This window comes from Fringilla coelebs (genome assembly GCF_963513975.1).
Source record: "Fringilla coelebs genome assembly, chromosome: 10".
NCBI lineage: Eukaryota > Metazoa > Chordata > Aves > Passeriformes > Fringillidae > Fringilla > Fringilla coelebs.
Genome location: NC_140036.1, coordinates 7,189,866 through 7,212,384, shown reverse-complemented (window position 1 = coordinate 7,212,384; position 22,519 = coordinate 7,189,866). Strand labels below are relative to the sequence as shown.

Here is a 22,519-nt window from a genome sequence, read left to right as displayed (position 1 = left end):
CCCAAGTCCTCTGCAAAATTATTCTCAGTGACTCCTCCCAGCCTGTACCCATGTCTGGGATTGCCCTGAGCCAGGTGAACCTCTTGAACTTCTTGACCCTCTTGAGTTTCTCATGGATCCATTTCTCAAGCTGGACACAAATTTCTTGTCACTGCAAACTGGCTGAGTGTGCACTCAATTCCACTGTCCATGTTGGTAATGAAGGGATTGAAGAGCACTGGTGCCAGAGCCCTGAGGGACACCACTCACACTGGCCTCCATGGACACAGAGCTACTGATCACCTCTGCATCCATCTGCCAATTCCTCATCCACTGAGCAGTCCACCCTTCCAATCCACATCTCTCCAGGAGTTAAGGATGCCATGAGAGACCACTCTGAAAGCCTTGCAGGACTCCAAGTAGATGACACTGATCACTCTTCCTTTCACCACTGTCCCAGTCACCCCATCACAGAAGGCCACCAGACTGGTTAGGCACATTTGCCCTGAGTAAAGCTGTGCTGCCTGTCCTGGATCATCTCCTTGTCCTGCACTTGCCTAAAAATTCCTTCCATGAAGATCTGGTCCATGATCCTCCCAGGCACCAAGGTGAAATGTACTTTCAGTGTAGCATTAACACCTCCAGCACAACAGAGTAAAGCCATTTGTGAGTCAAGAAATAATGTTCTTGCTTTTCTGGTGTGGAATTAAAGACAGAGGAGATTCCATGCCATTCAGGAAAAAGGTATTTATGGTCCATCTACACTGTTTTGTGCACCTACTGTGCTTCTTTTCCTGAGTAATGGATGCAGGAACACAACACACAGCCCTCAGCCATTGACATCTCCATACCTGACACTGCTGAGGGGACAGCAGCATGAAGGGGTAGAATTGCCCAGAGGTTTTGCTAACAAATCTTGGTATTTTTCTTTTAATTTTAAGTATTCAGTAGGTTTACTGGTAAGTCCTCTGCTGAAAAATCATCATCATCATCATTCTACTTAAAAGTACTTACATGTAATCAAACAAAGCCATGGCAAAGGTTGGGAAATTATACCATCACTGGGCTTTTCTACTGCTGTACACTATAATTCACCTGTACCAGTGAGTAGAATCAAAAAAGGAAGATTCTGCCACAAAGAGCAATTCAGATCATATCTGCAGCTCAAAGTGATTCAGGTGTGAAAACAGTTTTCAGCAATCTACAAAGACATGATGTTAGACAAAAGCATTATACTGAAACAGAAAGGAAAATGTTGTTTTAGTGGCAGTTAGACACAAATAACTAACTTGTGAAAGATCTAAACAGAGAGAGGTGACTACAGGAAAGGGGTAGTTGTCATGTAGCAAACAGTAGCACTTTGTGTTAGCTTGTATTTTAATAGTTAAATGTACAACTCCTATTTTTTCCTGAATTTTGACACAAATCATTAAGGGAAAATTCTGATAGCCTATATTTCTGAAGAGTAAAATAAAAAATAAATATAAATATGGATAAATAAATACAAATATCTTATGGTAGTGCTGAACTGCCTGAGAGCTTTTTGTTTTCAGATGAAGGGAAGCATAAAGGGAAGCAATCATCTCAAACAATGCACTTACATTTTCAAAAAGTAGAAACTTACCTAAGAGGAATGGCAACTTAAATATCCAACTAAATAGCTTTTGCTTTTTAAAGAAATATGAAGAACTTACTCTGGTCTGAACTGGTAACATGCAATAGCTTTTGTTTCAAATAAAATACTGGGCACCACTGATCCAGGGGTTGTTTTTTTAAACCGTGGCAATACACAATGGTCAGAAGTCACAATGTACTTCAGGCTGCACAAATTGTTTCCTGAAGAGGAAAGAAATTATTCTCGAGCAAAAAAAGAGCTTAGTAAAGACAAACTTCAAGAATTTTACCTGCTGGGCACCAACATACAGTCGATGTCAGGTCTCTTTGTCTTGGGAATGGCATACAGAGGGTACCTATCACCATGTCGAATCAGCACTTGAACAGACACCAGCTTAAAATAATGAGGGGCATGACCTAAAGTGAAGAAAGGGAAAACAAAAAAAAAATTTACCTGTATCCACTTTCGTTAATATAAAAAAAATGTAGGTATCACTTGATAGCTTTGGTATTGAAATGAAAGAAAATACCCCTAGGAAATTACAATTTACCAAGCCAAGAAAGATATTACTTCAGATTGCAAGACAAGTTATACAAGACTGAGGCTCCTAGCATATCTCCACAGTACATCTGAAGTCCACCAACCACACAAAACACTACTCAAGCACTGAACTCTGTCAAAAAATAAGGTCATTCCACTTGCATAATGCCTCTCTTCAGGTCCCCATCATAATGATGGATTTTGCAGCATGTCTAATCTGGATCTTTCTGACATACTGGTTTGTGATTTATTTGATAACCATTAGTAGGATATGCTAATGAAGGGCTTCATTCAAACTTGCTGCAGCTGCTGTGGAGTAAAGATTGCAAATATGCCTTCTAGCTGACCATGTCTAATGGCTTGTAATTCCAAAATAATTACTTCTGTGGGGTTTTTCTTCCTGAATTCCAAGTGAACTGTTTGAAAGGCAGCTGATGTGTAACAAGAATTATGATTCAAATATTAAATATCTATACCCCTCCCAACCCTTTCAGTTTTAGACCTATAGCTGACTATTGGCCAGACAGAACAATTTCCAAAAATCAAGACAACGAAGAGGATGCAAAGGGAGGGAAAGAGCAGCAGCAGGTTTTGAATGATTTAATGTAACTCAGTGACCAGCTGGCATTTGCTCCACCTTCTCCAAGCAGCAATGAACTGACAGTGCACAGAGTTCTCATTTCCAATAACAGCACACAGAAACAAGCAGCTGACCTGAGGCATGCCCTCCCCAGCCCAGCTCACCTTCCATGCTGCGCTCGGCGATGCTGGGAACGTTGCAGTACACCTGAGCTTCATAAACGGGGTCTATGGCAGGAGGCTCCGTCAGCAAATCAGGCATTATTCTCTTCCTGCTCTTGGGATTCAGCCCATCCTCCCTCACAGGGTTTACTGGGATTAAATGCACTGAAAGATACAAAACATACACCAGGCACCTTCAGGTGACTTCAAGGACATAGAGGATTATGACTTTTTTATCATTATTTTTAAGTAATTATGCACAAAGATTACGGTTTCATGAAAGGATGTCTCTCAACAGTATGCAACAACTTCACTGTGATTTTTTTTTCCTGATTTACACAGCCCAGAAAAGCTCTTTGGCTAAGTCAATGCTTGGCTAAGACTTCAGGAACAGACCCAGATGTAGAACAACTCTGAGTTTCGCACTCTTCTTGAAGCTGCTTTTTCTCTCAGTCTCTCAGCATGAATCACAGAAGAAGTGCCAATACAGTTCTGGCTGTCCCTCATCATTTTTATTTAAAAACTGACATTGAAGGACATCAGCAAAAGACACAGCACAGTTATAATGAGGGTAGTACAAACCACTGGGAAAACAAAGTAGTCAAGATTGAAGGACTGTATTATTCATCATTTTCCTCACTAATCCCTGTCCTTACATTGCCACCTTGTCACCCTTAAACACTCTGGCTTATTTAAAAAAAAAAAAAAAAGAAAAAAAAAAACATAGAAAATATATTTTTTTGAATGAAACTGAGACTGCCCAAGAAATGCAGTAAACACATACAGATGACAAACTAACAGAAATACCACCACTAAGTCTTCTGACACGTAGATGAAAGTTGAAGCATGTCTAAATGTAAAGCCAGAGTTGTAATGACCCTATCTTAATGTGAGAGCATCAGTGAGTCTTAATTAATGAGTCTTACCAGAATACACTTGTAATAACAAATGCCTCTATTCTATTCTGTTTTCTGGAATTTTAATCAGAAGCTTTAGAAGTGGAAAAGAGGAGGAAACGTGCTCATATTTTTAGCCCCTTAGTCTTCTATTATCTTGAGACAAAAAAAAAAAAAAGAGAAGAGAAGAAGAGACAAAAAATTTCAAAGCAACACTTTACTAATTCTTCTGTGTCAGTTCCTCAGTTCCATCTTGACTCCCAGTTCCAATTTCAGAGGTGAATTTTTTCCACAATAAATAGTTGTATGACCAGGAAAACCAATGAAGACAGCAAACCAAAGCAAAACACACACAGATTTTATGAACACATAACCAATAATAAACACAGGCTCTTCATTCTTACACTACAATACATTACACTTCAAATATTTTATGTGTTTACTCTTTGTTTGCCAAAACCAGAACCCAAGCACTTTCCAGCCTTGCTAGCGCTGTTGACAAAGCCAGTACCTGCCAAGTGCAGTGACTTGAAACTTTTCACTAAGCTGCTTCAGATTTTGCTTTCAGCTGTGTTTGGTGAGAATATTAAACTGCAATTTTGACTTTGGACACTTTAATTGTGGAGCTCAGCTGCCATATCAGCCTTTATCTACCAGATTCAATTTTGAACTCCTTACTTAGACTCACATGGTTGTGAGACATTGCAAACCCCTGCCTAAGACACTGGCAGTACCACAGAGCCTTGGCAATACCTACCAGAGGCTGGGAACTCTGGGCTTTGCAGTACATTTGTACTTGGGCTTTAAATCTCAAACCCAAGAATGTCATACAACAGTGACTGGACTCTGCAAATAAACAGCACTACAGACAGCAGCTGTCCTCAGCATAAATTACAGGTGCATTCTATTGCCAAGTTTCCAAGCCAGAAAAGGTTACAGCAACAACTCCCAGCTTTCTGCAACAATATTCTCTAGAGCACCTCACAAACAACACAGCTACTGCTCCCTAATGTCACACACACAGAGCTGGCTGGAGTACCCAGGAGGTCTTGTAGCTCAAGTCAGCTTAGACACAGGAGTGTTTCAGCAGACAGGGGAAACCATACCCCAACAGCAAAAACTCCAAGTTAACTCTGATCCTAAATTTTGGTTGGGAGACTTAAAAGCAGAATAACAATCCTAATTTTTTCATCTAAGACAGTTTTAACCACAAAAACCCTGAATAGATCCTACTTTTGTAGTGAGACTACTAAGGGCAGAAGCCAACAGATGAATACATCAGCTTTAAAAATCAAGTGCCTATGACTCCTGAGACCAAATATCTTGTTTGCAGAAAGCAAGTCTCATTTCTAATCAAACTAGTTGAATAAATACTGTAACACTGCCAGACAAATTGAAGAATAAGGAAAAGAACTATATCTTACAGAGAAGCATCTACTCTTTAAAATATTAAAAATAAAACTGAAGATCAAGAATAACATTGAATATTAAAAATAACACCTACAGGACTGCCAGAATACATGTTTGCAATTTAAAAGGCAACTGAAAGAACATTTTTAAAGGTGACTCTTAAGTCAATACGACTCAAGAATATTTTGTGGAGTGGAAGTGGACTCAAAGATTAGAAATATCAACAGTTCATGTCACAGTTGGTAAAACTTGTCCTTATTGTACAGTGAATATGCTTGGCTTATACAAGGAAGAAGAAAAGACACATGACAAGCAGTGTTTGCTTTTAACACACTGGAAATAACACATATTAGATGCAAATAATGGCCATCAATCAAATTACTTACTCAAACACATGGGTCATCAATTTAACGTAGCTAAATAGAAAAAGGAATTACATGAACTGGCCACCAGTGTCTGCAGTCTCCTAAAAATCTCCACCAGGTGCATACAGATGAAAATAGCAAGTATTTCAGAGCTGGGGCAATGGGGATAGGAGGGATGAGGACAACAGGGAAGAATGACAGCACAGGACCAAGGAGAGATGAATCCCAGCTGGAGCTGCCTTCCCATAGCTCAGCACAGTCAGCCTGAAGATCCCACTCAGCCACACTGGTGCTCCTCAGCCCTTGTTAAAGCTCCTGGAACACTCCTGCAGTTTCGGAGCTTTGGGACGAGGATCCCAAGTAACACATCCTCCCTCTGTATTTCTGGCTGCTGAAACAACAGAGTATATTGAATATTTTTAATATTCAATTTTATTCTTAGTTGCTTCTCAATTATTTCCTCATCTCCTACCATTCCCTGGACACTGTTAGTGCCTCATGTATTTATGATGCTCTCTCCTTTCTCCTTCCCTTCTCATCTCAAGTACTTGGCCTTCATGCTCCCTTGCTCTGCTCATTCATCCCACTTCCCTAGTCCTGCTTCACACTCTCATCCTCTCCAGCTCCCCTTGCACACAAGGCTCCATTTGCTCCTTCATTTGTGTACTCCCTGTCCCACAGAGAGCAGGTCTCTAAAGCTCTTTGAAGAGCTGACAGTCTCTCTGTATCCAAGTATTTCCCTGCTGAAATCCTCCCCTGCAGGGTCAATGCCACCTCTGTCTCCCCCATGGGTTTTCTGGTCCATTTGTAAGGGACAAAAGTATTGAACTGATACAGCTCAGAGAGGAAAGGAAAAAAATAAATAAAATTAAACTTTAAAAAGCCCCTCACATGAAGCTGAAGTTTGTTCTATTTTCCATACCCAGTTCTGCTCTTCCAGCTGCAAATCATTACAAGGTCAGAATACTACAACACAGTTTTCACATTGTTTTTTACAGCTTAGCAATATTTTACGTGAATTTCTCTATTAGTTCACAGTAACATGCACTTGCCCAAAACAGAAGTCTGCCAGTGTGCACAGTCACACTTAAATCTATGATTAAGGGAGGTTTTGAGCAGGATTTTTCCACTGCTGTGCCTTTCAAAGCTCATGTTTCACTACGACAGGAATACAACAATGTAAACCAGAAATGTAACAGATGATTTTGATGTGCATTTAGCACAACCAGAGCACTTAATAAAATAGATCTGAAACATATTTCATCATCTACCTGGAACCTTTGCCAACACTGAAACTATAAAGTATATGGACATGTTATTACAGAGCTAGCTTGAGAACAGAAAGGGAAAGAGAAAATATTTTTATTTCCCAATATTCATAAACTTATTTTTGTAACTAAAGAAGCTACATAAAAACTACTTTGAGACAATAATTTTGAAAAAGTTATAGTGAGGGGAAAAAGTAGTAAGTCAGAAAAACAATAAAAGCAAAGAGCTCAATGCAACTGTTCCCTGAGTCCCACCAGGCTAAAATTGTTTGAGACACAAAGTAAAACTAAATACATGGGCTGGTATCAGGCAGAAGTAAGACCTGATGGAGCAGTCAAACAGCAGCTGCTGCCTTGTGAGACAAAGAGGTTCTGGTCACAGAGGATTGCACCTAAATACTGCTGCAGAATCACTCCTTCAATAATTCTTGCAGCTCCAAAACTTTTTTTAAGCCAACACAATTCAAAAGAAATAAAATCCAAATTCTGATAGTAAGTTTAATTAGAAAAAAACCCTCCAAGAACCTTTACTTTAAATCACATCACAGAACCTGAAGACCACATTCTAAAATGAACTCAACAGCTTGACTAAGACATGTGTTTAAGAACAAACCCAGTGGCATCTCAAAAACTGTGAGTATGGTTTTATTTCCAGTGTACATTAATTAGGACCAATTTAAAGAGCAAAAAGTTAATTGTATGACTTCCATACTCCCTCCCCCCCACCAGCTCCTGAATGCCACCAAATATATAAACTCCCAAATATCAGACAAGTAGTCTCCAAGCAAGAGAAACTCAGAAGTGCTTTCAGTGGAATGATAACAATTCCCACACAGCAACTAATCCCCTCTGGAAAAATGGCAAGTTTACCAAGTCAGCTATTGTGCTCAGAAGCCCAAGCAGGGAGCCAGATACGCATTAGGGCTACAAAACTGACATGAATTTGACAGAGTTCAGTACAGCAGAAAACCAAACACACAAAGTGCAATTCATGTAGAAGGAACACCAAATTAAACACTAAATCATTATCAATTTCTCTCCCTCCTGCAGTCCTACTTTCAGCTTGAGATACAAAAGGTAGCAACACTGTTTACCAAGAAACACATTTATCCATGAAAAAGAATCAAGAATATTTACCTAAAATCAGAAAGACTGGGAATAAAACCAGTTTCCATTGCTGTTTTCCCTTGTAGCTCGAAACAGCCTGAGAGGCAGCAGCACAAGTAGCCATGTTAGTCTCAATTTTCTGACTTAACAGAGAGCTGAAGTTTTCATCTTTTATAATACAGAAGGTTCTTTCAGCCCCATGCAAACACACTATTTAAAACAGTCAAATAGAAATGCAGCCACACAGCAGAAATGAAAAACAGCCAGCCCACTGTAAGGAACCTTCTGCTGTCGGGTAAAGAAAAGCAAACGCACACGTTAGAGAGCACAAAAAGTTATTTATCCACTTCCACCTTTCCCCCCACCCCCTTCTGCTCCTACCAGGGCAGTAACAAGGCTGCCTAGCACGGAGCAGAACACTTAGGCTTCTGAAAGTCTGGTCATGAGTGTAGACTTCACAGCCTCAGACTCATTAAGGTTGGAAAAGGCTCCTGAGATCCCTGAATCCAATGGTTAACGCAGCACCGCTGGCTTCACCACCAAAACCTGGCCCCAAACGCCACATCCACACGTTTTCCCTCATATCAGTCTGCAGCTCCCCTGGCACAACTTCAGGCAATTTCCTCTTGTCCTGTTGCTTGATGGGACTGGGAGAAGAGACTGATTGGCACCTGGTTACAGCCTCCTTTCAGGAGGTTTTAGAGAGAGAGAAGGTCACTCTGAGCCTCTTTTGGTTCAGGTTAAAGACCCCAGCTCCCAGCTCTTCTTCTAGCTGCTCTCTCCCTGAAAAAATGGAAGCTAGAACAGGAGCACTGCACAGAAGAAGAACCCAAAAGAGGAAGGAATTCTTGAAAACAACTGAGGTGGGGGGGGAAAGGTGAAGAAACCATCTGAAAAACAATCTGGAAAAAGCAGCTAAGGCACACATGGGCTGAAGAGCACATCCTGCAACACTGAAGGCACACTGCCAGTGGAGAAATGAAACAACCTGAGCACAGAGCTCTGACATCCTGTGACCCTGGGTATGACCCTGCAAGTCCCAGGTCTGATCCTGCAAACCCCCAGGTGTGCTCCCAGAAAACCCCACCCTCACCCCCGAGCAGCACCCCCAGGATCAGTTTTAGAGCTCTGCCTTGGACTGCAAATGCACATTTGGATATTAATGAAGTTCAAACGTGCCTGTGTGACACACAACCCACCTTTCTCATTTTCTGCTTTTGCATTGCTAAATAAAGGCTCTGACTGGCTCAAAGGTAAGATCTGTATTAACAGCAAGGGCCTTCATCCATAATGCATAAGGTCACAATCACTAATGTGCTGCATTTGAATGGTGAGTAATCACACAAACAAAAAAAGGCTTATTAACCTCACACTGGTCAAACTATCAAGTACTATTCAAAAAAAAAATAACCATAAAGGTCTTTTGAAAGGCTTTCTAAGCCTGTGAACACAAGTTTCTAACTTTAGATTAAGTATTTATATAAAATATAAATGGAGCTGCTAAACTTTTACAGTCCTAAATTTCCACTGGCTTTTCATTTATTAGAATGTGTAGCTTAATTAACAAAAAAAAACCCAGTTATTTTTATTTTAAATCAAACCTCTTGCCATACAGAACTTGAAGAGGAATCTTTTTTTATATAACACCTGTCCACACTGAACCTACAAAGCAGTGACAATCCTCAGTGTATTTTCAGTCTCAATCCCTTAACTACTTTTTTCACCACAACTCTGCTTCCCCAAGCATTTGCCCTTCCATTTTCTGCACTCTTCCTGTGTGTCCTGCCTGCTGAGGAGCAAGGGGAGGAGGGGTCCCTCAAGCACAGATGTGCTGATGGGCAGCCAAGCCCTCTCTGGCCTACAGAAGAGGCTCTGAGCTTGAAGGTTTTCTTCCCACAGTGCTGCTAAATTCTCTGAGCACAATTACAAAGGAGAAAAAAAAAAGAGTGAAGGGAGCTATGGGGGAGGTGGGTAATAGAGTGAAAAACAGTGGGGAATGGAGGAGGGCACACACTTAAATTTAACCTGGAATAGCAACAATGAAATGCTCTGCTTTAACAAACCCCTGAGAAGACAAAGAAGGCTCCTTGGAGTGCAATTTCTCCACAATATTTCAACCCAACAGTTGTGTGCATTCCAAGGTGACACCGGTACAACCTTCAGAGTGCAGCTGTGGCAGGGCAGCAGAGGGGAGCCCTTCCCTCCTCACACCTGAAATCCTACCTGCCCAAACTCTGAAAATGGGTGATCCAACACAGAACCATCAGCCTCAGCAGGGAACAGGGCAGGAACTCCCAAACTCATAGGATTGACTAAGCAGCCAAATGGGAGCAAGCAGAGACTCAGATCCCCTCTGAGTTTCCAACAGTTTGCAAACACTCAGCACCAGTGGTGAGTTATGGGCTGACATGTGCCCAGACACACACACACCTATTTAACCCACTCAATTTTGTGACTGCTGCTCCTGTTTTTCCCTCTGTAAAAGAAATCATAGTAATTTAGAGACTTTTCAAGCAGACTCACAGCACAGTTCTATTGCCAGCAGCCTACATGTCACATTCTAGGACAAACTTTAAAAAAACATTCACAAAGAGTACTTAGGTGTAGCAAGCAAGTAGCAGATATCATTGAATAAATATTCTTTTCATGGCAGTGTTTCTAATCAAAAGTGCTGAAAAATGCTTGCCACAGCAGCCTTGAACACCTGCACTTCACCCTGCAGAGCCACACTTCTGCCATGGCCTTCAGCACAGCACATTTTGACACCAGAAATTAAAATCCACTAGAACAGTTCTATCGATCCTATCAAACAAACATGGACATCTCCCTTCCTACAGCAAAAAAACCAATTACTTTGGAAAACCATGAGGAATGCTGCAGCAGACTTGCGAAACAGAGCTTCATATTTCAAATTCTTACTGAGAAATTTTAACCCATCATGAGAAATTGATTAAATTCACATAGCTGGGTGGATGAGGAGGGTGTGTGTCCATTTCAGTGCACTCATCTTTGTTGGGTAAATTTCTGCATTACTTGAGTCAATATCAGAAAAATGCTGCTTTTAAAATTCTGTTAAGTACTATGTTTATATTTCCTCATGTAGTTCCTCAAACTACATCTTCAGTTTCATAGTGACAACACAGAAGTAACAGTTCCATTTCCTCCCCCAATTCTTTCTTGTGATTTAATCAAGAAAAGAGGTGGATTTCCCTTTTCTTTTAGCCTTGCACACTCAGTCACCACAGAGCCTGAAGCACCAGGTCCCTTCCTGCCCTTCTCCACCTGGAGAACTCAGCTACATCCACTCACCATCCAAAACACACTGGAGATGGGAGCAGGGCAGCAAACACAAGAAACTGCTCTCCTCCAACTAAAAAATACCCACAGGGTATTTCCCACAGGGGAAATTTGAAATAAAAATGCTGTTACTCTGTTCAAAGTGTAGGAAATGTAAGTTTTCTGAGGCATCCTGTATATCATAGGCTCACTGACAGAAAATGGGAACTCAGGAAATCTAGGAGGCTGCAGATGGAGCTCAGCTAACCCAGTGGAAGTCGGATCTGATGAAGGGGGGAAGGACTGTGAGCTCTAAAGTATTTAGACTATTAATGTTTTGAAGAAAATCACAGACATTAGGACATAAGGAATAAAAACTTGGAAGACTTAACACTGCTCTCCTGCCACACACATACAAAATGGAAGCCTACACACACACACCCCAGCGTGAGTTTTCTCACCACAGTCCCTGCTCTCTCCCCAGAACAATAATATAACTGCAGCTACAACTGGTAAGTGCATCTTAGTTTTTCTAACCAATCCTGGTCATTTTCTTACATCAAATGCAACCAAAAGCTTATTCTTCAGTCTACTGCCACCTGAGTTTTCAGCCTTCTTAGTTTTCAGATCCCTAAAGTTTTCCACTGGAGATGCAAATGTTCCTATGGACAACTGAGAGCTACTATAAATAGGCTGCTCTCCTCAGCTGCTTTTCACAGAGTTGGACAGAAATAGCCAACCCTCCTACCCCTTCCCAGGAGTGGGGCAAAGCCTACTTGTCTGCCTATTTTCACAAGCTGTGAACTTTCTTTAAAGGTTTTCCTCATTGCCCAAAGCAGCCCTTGCCCATGGAGCCACAGCTCACAGGTACTGACCCAGGGCCTTATTCTCTATCAGAGTCAGGGCAAAAAAACAGATTTCAGTACTTGTGTGTTCATGCTCAAGGGTAAAATAGAACTACACACAACCACCATGCCTTCTAGCTTACCAGCTTTAAACACCAGTACTGCAGAGAACAGGTTTCTTATTTCCAGCTGTATTAGTTGCATGGCTAGCAGATTTTTTTTACAAGATCACAATCCAACTTACATGAGGAAAATAAATATGTTAAGAAAATCCTTTTTGCACCAAACACAACATGGCAGGCCTTGTACTCTTGTGTTTCAGACCTAATTTAAGCAGATACATTAAATTATACAATGTGTGCTTGCATTTATTAAGTCCAGATGTGGCTCTGAAAAGAGCTTTATCGTTTTAGGGGTTTCCCCCCGCCCCCCATTGTTTTTCACTGGACAATTCAAAAGGGCATATGGCACTGCTTAAACAGCTTCCAGGATTTTCAGCCTGACAGCAAAAACACAGCAGTGCTGACTGCAAATCTGAGCCTTTTCAAGCTCTAGAGATGACAATCATTTTCCATTTCTCCTCCCAAAGTGAAAAATTTCTTGCTGCATTTTATCATATTTTCCTACTACACTGAAACTCTACATGTAATGTTTGCCACCAAAGAGAAAATTTATATTTCCATCAATTTAATATACTAATTTCTTTTAAATAAATACACATGCATGCTAAAGCTTTTCTTTCCCAGCATGTCACTAATTACCCCATGGCTTGGCTCTGCACTCAGTCTGGGGGTGGTGGGGGAGGTTCCTATGAGACACCCAGACAAGCAGATGGATTTGCTGCTCTATAAACACATTGCTCAAGTCACATCTTGCTCCCTCTCCAGGTTGTTCAGTGACAAGCTGCAAAAGGAGCCCAGCAGTGCTTGCAGTGACACAGTTATGTCAGTCCTGGGCCACACAGGCTCGCTGGGACTCCCAAGAGAGAAGGGCAATAAACCACCAAGCTCTGGTGAAGTCCCTCCTATTGCTGAGAGCTGCCACATCTCATCATGCTGTGAGAAGACTTCATCTGTGCCAAATCAGTGTCCTGAGGGCCACCAAACAAGGCGGAAATACACAAAGGCTGACCAGGGGGGAATTATGGCCAGAGCAGGAATTTTATAAATACAGGAGATCCAGGCACTGCTGCTTATCCAACAAGATTCATGAGCACTGCAGGAAGATTTTAAAGCACTTTCCTGCTTCTGTCTACAGAACTCAGCACCAACTAAATGAACTAATCCAACTGAATTGTCCTGGAAGAGATTTTCAAAACAGCTTTTATCAGCTGTGTTCAGAAACAGCTGGCAACTCTTCCCATTTCCATAGTACTGTCCCAAAATCAAGATCAACTGCTCTACACTGACATACACTGCACTGAGTGCCTCTGCCATCCTTTTCCCGGGGTGGGGACCTTTGCTTTTAGTTTGGGATTTGTTTGGTTTTGGTTTTTTCTTTCCTTTTGTCCCGTATGATTCCCACAAATCCTGGAGTGGGAAGCTGTGCAGCAGTGATTGCAATATGACTGAAAAAAGGATGCTTGGCAGATTTCACACATGAACTGAACACCAACATAGCCGCCAAGAAGATTCAGCACAGCAGAAGAACACACAGCAAAAAGTATTTTCTCAGGAACATGGGCTACAAATCCTTCAGGCTTCAGTGATCCCTTCATCTACAGCAGCTGAGCATGATACAAAAATACACCCCATAAAGCAGAGTTCAAGACAGTTCAAGAGTTGTTCCTGTTGTGTTACCCAGCAATCTCTTGCTTACATGAGCTCTCCACAGCTGAAGCCCTGTGAGTGCTCCCTGCACCAGGGCAAGCATGCACTACTCCTTTTTACCATCCCAGATGCTTCTTTTCCTTAGGGCTCTCCCCAAACTCAGAATGGGGAGACTCAGTCTCCTCAGACTCATCCCAAAATACTCACTGTATCTTTTGACATTCAAGTCAAGTGTCATTGGGATGTGTACTAGAACATCCAGCTGTTGAAATAGGAATCCCAAGATACACAGGGAAAACAAAGAAAAAGATACTTAAAACCACACCTTAGGCCTGCCCACCACATCTTCACAAGTACTGCTGCCCTGGTGCCAAAACACCAAGGCAGCAGCTCTTGGGTTGCAACAAACTACATCAGCTCACTGGTAAAAGCATCTTCTGAACCCCTCTCCTGAGCTGCTCCCTGCAGCAGCCCTGCCTCACACCTGGCTGGAGGCAGAGATCAAAGCTCTGCCAGCCCAAGGCAGGGGGCACCAACTGCCTCATATGTTAATGGCATCAGACACAACCCACGGACATCTGGCACTTCTCTACAGCACTGTCCTTCCAAGATAAAAAGCCTTACAAATTCAAATCAATATTTTCACTACTGCATTAAATTAGCACTTTTCTGTTTCACATCTAATCCCAACTGCTTTCTGTCCACAAAGTGACCTGCTCAGGGAAGTGATCTCAACACCATATGCCACTGCTTACCCAAGCCAAGCCAGCTCACTTGTTTGCCCTTGTCAACACCAGGCCAAGGCACAGAAAGCTGCATGGATTTGCCAGTACCAAACCTCAAAACATATTTAATACAGTAGAACCTGACAGATTTTTGTGCTGGGGAAACCTTCCTTGACAGTCATTAATCTCAGGGATTCAGAACAGTGCTCTCTGGATCAGAGAATTATTGATATCTTTGGGACTCTTGCCATAAAACAGCTTAGGGGAAGACAGTGAATCTTATTTCTTGTCTTCATTCAGCATTAATGTGCACAGTTGGTAAACCCAAAATTACACCACATATGTTTCCAGCTCTTTTAATCCAGCCATCTCACAAAAGTAATGAAGAGAGATCACTTCCATTTTACAAGACTTCATATTTCACTGCAGCAAGTCCACAAAAGCCTCAGTCTTTTAAATACAAACTACTTAGACCCTGCCTCATTTAAAATAAACCACAGTTCCATTTAGTAGTACAAGCACTGCTTTTCTCTCAGAGTGAGCTTTGAAAAGCCAGAAGGGAACTAATTTTAGGAACAGAGATTACTCTTATTAGAAGAAACAAAAGGCAATAAAAAACTGCCTCTAGGCATTAAAATCTTCAAAATCAGTATACTTTGAGACATTTTATTAATCACAGAAACTCCACATGCCCAAGAACACACAATAAATTTTTCAAAAATCTTTACAGTCAAGTGACAAGACACTTTGGATTAAGTCAGTCACTGTATCATTTCAGCAATGATACTCCTGCAAAAGCACAGATAAAAGAACAAAACTGCCTGAAAGACAACTCACAAGAGAAAAATTAAAAGGACTAAGGAGAAACATGAACAACTGTATGAAGCATATTAAGCATCTCTCTTTCAGACACACACAGTGGAACCAGCACATCCATAAACCCCAATGGTTTTCATTTGCAGCAGCACAGTGGGGATTAAGGCAAGAACAAAGGACAGCTCAGAGAAACAAACCTATCATCAAACATGAAGTTTAAGTAGCCCTCCATGCTTTTCAGAAGTCTGCCCATGAGCTAGAAAGAGGGGAAGCACAACTGCATTATACCCAGTGACATTAAGGCAGTTTTCCTGGTTCTGCTTGCTGAACAAGGAGAGAATGGAAATTTGCGTCAGAACATTCTCTGATGAAGATGCAGAACCCAAATCTCAAACAAGGGACAGCAAATTATTAAAGTATGATGAACTCATTTGCAATTAATAGATAACATTGTCCTAAAAGCTTTGGTAAAAGTAAAGTAAGAGAGATAAAGCTAATAAAGTGTGAATGATTATGAATTCTCAGAAAACTGTTCAAAAATCAGAGTGGTCAGCCAAAGATTAACAAAAGGCTCCTACTAAAACAAAGAGTGACAGGGCTGTGTTTGAAAAATCCTAGGAATAATTTTATTTTATTTAAAAGACAATCATGCCATATTAAACGTGCCTGCAGTGATCTGTAAGGCAGCCAGACTCTGCTTGCAAGAGCTGTGAAAAAGGAATTACAGAGAACTGGTTTAATGACAAACTAGATTTTGCTAATATATAAATAAATAAATCACCTGACCTACCACTACAGAATCAACTGTACAGTAGCCTTCAAACATGTCTCTTAACACTTCATATTAATTCTGCTAAAATACAGTCCAACTATCCACCATGGATGAAGTCAGAATATGTAGTTAAATAAGAATTATGAAGTTCTGCAGCCTGACAAGTAACTTCTGTTGGTCAAGTCCTGTCTCAAGTGATTTAAACTGACCTATATTTAAAGCAACTACTTTGAAATGATTGCTCTATTTTTGCAGGAGAAAGTAAGACTGCCCCATAGTATCATTCTCAAGCATTCATCATGCCTCCTTTCCCTTCCAGGGTTCATTTTGTGGACTGATGCATTTTATAGCACCACTTTTGAAAAAATCACAAAACAGTTATTTAAAACTCCAGTTACAAACATAAAAAGGACCCTTAACAAAAATCTCTGTATTTAGTTTTCTTCATTTGCTACTAAAATATACAGAGCCTTGGATTTATTATTTGTGGGTCGTTTTTCCCTTTAATCTTAAATTCAGATTAAATTAGCACTTCTAAAAAACAAAACCCAGAGAGACTTCTCATGAGTGGAAAATTTGCCATGCTTATGAGCTTGAAGGCAAAATTCATGTAGGGAGATATCTGTGCTCCTTTTAATTTCATATGCTGGTAACACATGACAAAAACAAGTTCTCTACATCAAGAATTCTAAAGCTGGGGCTTTTTAAATATAGCTACTTGTATAGACCAGCAAAATGCAATACCCACCTGAGCAGCCACTGCCCCAGGGCTCTGGCTCCCAGCAGGGGCTGCAGGAAGCCTTGTGAGGATCTCAGGCTAAAGCCCAAACACCTCAGTGCAGAGTATGATGCCCACACTGTCCTCATCAAGTAAGAGCTGCTGGCAAAGCTCAAGCCAACAAAATAAAACTCTTCTGCTTTTCTGTGTGGAAAATCCCAATTTCTGTTTCCTGTGACTCATCTTTAAAACCAAAACCTCCAGTGCAAAGCCAAATGACAGAAAGAAGAAGGAAATTATTACTGGAACAGCAAAATGTCACTTACAGACATGCTGATACACCAACACCCCAGCATGACCCATCGAGGCAGAGAAAGTATTTTTTAAAAACCCCAAAAAACCCATAAAACAGCTCTCCACACTTTACATGGCAATCAGCACCCTGCTGGGGCAGTGGCAGTCACCAAAACCCTTTTTTGTCCAAAGGATAAAGCCACTGATCAAAGTATCAAAGTATGTAGGAAAACAAAGTTTAAATCAGAAGAGAAGCTCCATGGGCAAGAGCTGCCTGAGAGCCAGATCCCCCAGAAGGACAGTCTGGAATGGATGTCAGCCACAGGGTTACAAAAAACAACCCTGTAAAAAGGGATGCTTTCCCACTATCATTTTAGTCCTCTTCTCTTGACTGTTACTTTTTCTCCTTAGGCTTTCAGTAAATAGGAAAAAAAATTAAAACAAAAAGTATTTACTTCATGGAAAAATTAATTTATATGTCTTTGATTACAGAGTAAAAAAACCATTGTCAAGCAAATTTTACAGAATGCACACACAGCATCCTAACAAACAGCTTTTAAATTGCCTTTCCATTTGGTTTATTCAAGGAAACTCATGGATAAATTTTTGAAACCCACCTTGAGGCTCCTGCTGCCAGTCACAGATGTTTCTAATGTATGTCATGAAAGGCCTGTGTTTGCCCAGTAACTGGGTTCTCAGGTACCAATCTTTGGAGGAAAAACAAAGCTGCTCTTCAGGCTTGCTTGTAAACTCCTGTTCCTGAGCTGACCTAAGGGCTAACCAATGCAATTAACATTGACAGGCTCCTAAATTCCGTCTCACCTCCTTAGTTTGAGGCTGCAGGGCCACAGCTGGATTCTGACACATCCTTTGGATGCAGGTGCACTGCCATCCTCTGTCCCTGAACTGCAAGAGTTGCCCCCAGCCACTGCACTTACCTTCCCCTGGCACTGCTCTAGGCAGTCACAGCACAGAGCAGGAAGAAAGACCTCAGCCACTGCAACTTCTTCTGGCAAAAAAAGAATGAAGGATCCCTGCATATATTCTCTGTGTTGTACAGAAGGAAACTGCCCAGTTTTAGTCAATAGCATTATAGATAATACTTACAGAGACAAAATACACAGTCTAGAACAGCTCATCTTCCCATTCTGCAGTTTTTCTGACAAAGTGAAACACTGAAAACTTTAGATAAAAACAACATAATTATATTTTAGAACAGCCTTAACTGACAAGTCTATCAAAACCAGCTCTCCTTTTGTCTCTAATGCTGAAGTTTTAAATTGTTTTACAACCGTGCCCATTTACATAAACAAAGAGGAGTAAAATAAAAACACATGTGGACTAATAAACACTATAAGAAAAATACTTCTCTACTCTTTTCTGTAGATCTGACTCCAAGCATAAAACAGGAGGGAAACAATGACAATTCCTAATAAAACTTTAATCTGCCAGTCATATTTGGTTTGGAAGTCAACCAGTTTCCCAACCCAATGGGCTTCCCAAACAAAAATGTTCCATTGATATAATTATCCATTAGAGACATCAAAGTATTCTTCTAGCCAGCACTGGAATATTTTTTTCACATTAACTTTTAACACTCTCATTTTCCTACATTATTTAAAAATTCCAACGTACAAAATCCAGTGGCATTTGCCATTCAAGAGAGGTTCCCTCTATTGCTGACTGTTCCAGGTTTAACTCTGTACTATGCATTAACAGCAAAACTGAATCTGAGGGCACACCTGGTCCCAGCCTTTTGTTCTGAAGTCCAGGCCACACAATTACATTAAATATGCCTAGAACTGCAAAGGCTTGTACCTTTTCAGCAAGTAGAAACTCCTTGTTAAAAGTCTTCTATGTGCCTACAAGAAATGGTAACCAAATCTGACAAAACTATGAGCAGGTATTAAAATATCCTAGTAAATTTTCAAATGTGTCTCAAATGCATTTCTCCCATCATGCACCAGGAATGTTCAGGAAAAATAAAAAAATGTGGCATTATTTATCTCAATAAACACACAGAACTTGAAAACAGTAAGGCTTCCTGAAGCCAGTTCCCTTACCCTACTGCTCACTGTGAAATTGCCAGGGAAGCAGAGAGCCCCATGGGCAGACAAAGCTCAACACAGACCTGGGCCTTCTGCTCCTGTTCAAGGACATAAAGAGCAGAACCAAAATGTACAGGACAGAGGACCCTGGCAGGAAGGAGTGTGTCTCACAGGATCCACAGCATCACATCACCTTGAAGAATGACTGTTACAGTTTAAAGAGAGTCTCCAGCTGTGCAGCAATCTGCTGACATGTCTCCTTCTAGCCAGGATAAGGAGATGAAGAAGATGCAGCTGGCATTTGATGCAACCAGCCAAGCCAGAACACACATGTGACAAACACAAACCAACTGCTCCAAGAGCTGCCTGCCCCACCCCTGGGACAGAGCTGAGGGCAGCTTTGACCTGGGTGCTGGCCAGCTGCTCCATGTCCATCCTCTGACACTGCTGGAGGGAGAGAACACCTCTAGCTCCCCGAGCTGTTGAGAGAGCCTTTGGGGGAAGCTTTCTCCGTGATTTACCCTGTGAGCTGAGCTGTTAGTATCCACAGAAAGCACCAGCCTTGTGGTGAAAACAGCGCAGGAAAGCAGAATACAGAACTCAGAAACCACAAGAGAAAGGGAGCAAGAAAACCAAACATCACAACAGGGGACAGAGTTTTCTATCAATCCTGGGTTCATCCCCAGCTACCAACACTGAGGATTCTAAGGTCCTACCCTGGTTGTTTTCCCCAGCACTTTTCTCCTTGTGTCTGAACTCAAGATGTGACAACTATTAGCTCTGAAACAACTGCCCCAGGAGTTTGTCTTACAAGCAAGGACAGACTTACTGGGACTGCTCACATGACCAGCCACCACCTCCACCTCACTGTGGATGCAGAGGTCACTGCTCACAAAGCAGTTCCATGTCCTCCCCAGCACAGCACATTAAAGTCAACCAGCATCCTCTTCTGTTTGACTGGGTAGCAAACTGCTGCAAGCAATTCCTGAATCCTCACAGCTGAAGCAGGAGCCAGACTGTGACCTTGTCAGCCACCCCAGTGTGGGTTGTTTGTAATATTGAGTCAGAACCTACAGAAAAACAGCTGAGCTTGCCCTTTTTACTACTCCCTTTGCTCCAGAGTCAGCTACAATTCACAAGTCTGGCTTCAAATGCCACAGTTCCACATGTGGATATGAGGGATAAAATATCAAGCATTTACAGGAGTTATGCTCTGCTCTAAAGAAGTTTGAAAATAGAAGATATGTACCACTTCTATAAGTATACATTTAGTGTTACTGTTTTGCTTTTATAAACAAATTTATCACAGAAAGGAACAGACATTTTCAACATTTCATGCTTAGAAAAGCAGTAGCATATTTTAAAATTACCAGCCCTCCTCCACAAAGCTGTGCACTGCTTGCTAACAGAGATTCACAATCTCACAACAGCATAAAACATTCATTTCCACTCCAAATGCTTCAGGAGGTACCTCCCTTCCAACAAAACAAAATAAATCAGTAGCTTGGGCATTTTCCCGAGCCTAAATGTATAAACACTCATTTTCATTCCATGAACATAAACCATATTATCAATCATCTAGGCTGGAAAATATCTCTAAGACCAACACCAACCATTAACCCAGCACCACTGTGTTCACCACCAAACCATGACCCCAGGTGCCACATCTACACGTCTTTGAGATCCCTCCAGGGATGGTGGCTCCACCACTGCCCTGAGCAGGCTGTTCAATGCCAATCCACCCTTCTGGGGAAGACATTTTTCCTAATACTCAATATAAACCTCCCCTGGCACAACTTGAGACTATTTCCTCTTGTCTTGGGAGAAGAGACTGATCCCCACCTTGTACAACCTTTCTTTGAGTGGTTGTAGAGAGTGATAAAACCCTCCTGAGCCCCCTCTTCTCCAGGCTAAACATTCCCAGCTCCCTCAGCCACTCCTCATCAGACTTGTGCTCCACACCCTGCAGCAGCTCCACTGGGGAATTGCTCCAGACCTCAGTGTCTGTCTTGCCATGAGGGGCCTGTAGCAGAATGCTCTGCCAAAGTGGGGGTAAAACAGCTCAAATGTTACCCTGTTTGCAAAGAAGTTGTAAGTGCTGGATGGAGAAGGAGGGGTTCATGCTAATTTTGGTGTTGAAGAAAGCTGAGACCAGCCAGACTCACCAATCCCAAAGTTCAGCCTTCTGAGGATGTGAAAAAACAGTGTTTCCTGACAGCAACAGGCACTGATGAGGCTGTGACAAAATTCCTGATAAAGCAACAGGTGCTAGCACTGGTAGCTCACCTGAAGCTGCAGGCTGCCCAGCTGGCACAGCTCACCTAGAAGCACAAGGTGATCCAAGAGGGTTTTGGTTTTGCTGTGTAGATGAATTAGCCCAAACTTGCTCCAAGTTTGGGCTAATTGCTCTACATCCTGAAGCTGTCAGAAGTTAAAGTATCAGGCTACCTGAATGTCTTGGCTGCCAGTGGACTATAGTGCAGCTCTCATGATGTAAAGGTCTCTGTACCAGCGTTGGTATTGGCACTGAGCTCCACCTTGGTGCCTGCTGCAGCTTACATGCTTTTTAAAGCACTTCTCAAACATCCTTACCTCTAGCAGAAATGTTATGTTCTAATTAAGCAGAAAATCATTTTATCTTTAGATGAAATGTGATCCACTCTCCTAAATGCCTACCTCCTCATCTCTAAATAAAACTCATTTAGTTAACAATTCAGTTTCATGTTTCAGCTGCAGCTCCTCCAGGAGCCTGTGCATTCACCCTATGCACAATTCATAACCAACCCCACAGCATCGAGGGCAGAGCTATAACGAGCCTAAAGGGCAAAAGAAGCTGCAATCACACCCCTGGCTGGTGCCCAGAGGAGGCTGAAAAAGCAATTCAGATCCACAGGTCCCTTTATGACATGCAGATGAGCTTAAGCACACTAAAATAACAACAGAAAACCACAAAGTTTCTTTCATCTTCTCTCCCTCCCTTTTTTTAAGCTGTCTGTCATGTGCAAAAGACACATTCTAATTCTAATGTAACCTTTTGGGTTTTGGGGGTTTTTACAGAGTGCAGAAAAAAGCACAGCCCACAAGGACTGTGCTCAGTAAAACACAATGTCAGATGACAACAACAAAGAATGTTATCCTATTCTGTGTACTGTACTTTTACTTGCCTTCTAACAGCAACTCACTACATTGCTGTGCATTAATTAGCACAGACCACACTCTCACAAAACATGGCTTTACCTATAAATGTTCTCTCTGCTGCAGCAGGTGACAACAGGCACAGGGCACAGTGCCCATCTGTCCCCTGCACTGCCCTGCCTTCAGCACCACCTCCTGCT

General features: G+C 41.7%; 1 protein-coding gene across 2 annotated transcripts in view; it reads right to left on the bottom strand.

Moving 5' to 3' along the window:
* Nucleotides 1-22,519, bottom strand: part of PXYLP1 (2-phosphoxylose phosphatase 1) — a gene marked incomplete at its 5' end in the record, with an annotated part of 47,913 nt that overhangs the window by 9,680 nt on the left and 15,714 nt on the right. Inside the window, 3 exons of one of the 2 annotated variants that reach the window (XM_084212195.1) lie at nt 1,884-2,010; nt 2,879-3,040; nt 7,952-8,045. In XM_084212195.1, coding sequence (XP_084068321.1) covers nt 1,884-2,010; nt 2,879-3,040; nt 7,952-8,045 — 383 coding nt within the window. Of the gene's footprint in view, nt 1-1,883; nt 2,011-2,878; nt 3,041-7,951; nt 8,046-22,519 lie in introns of those variants that run through there. The other variant, XM_084212194.1, reaches the window with a different exon arrangement.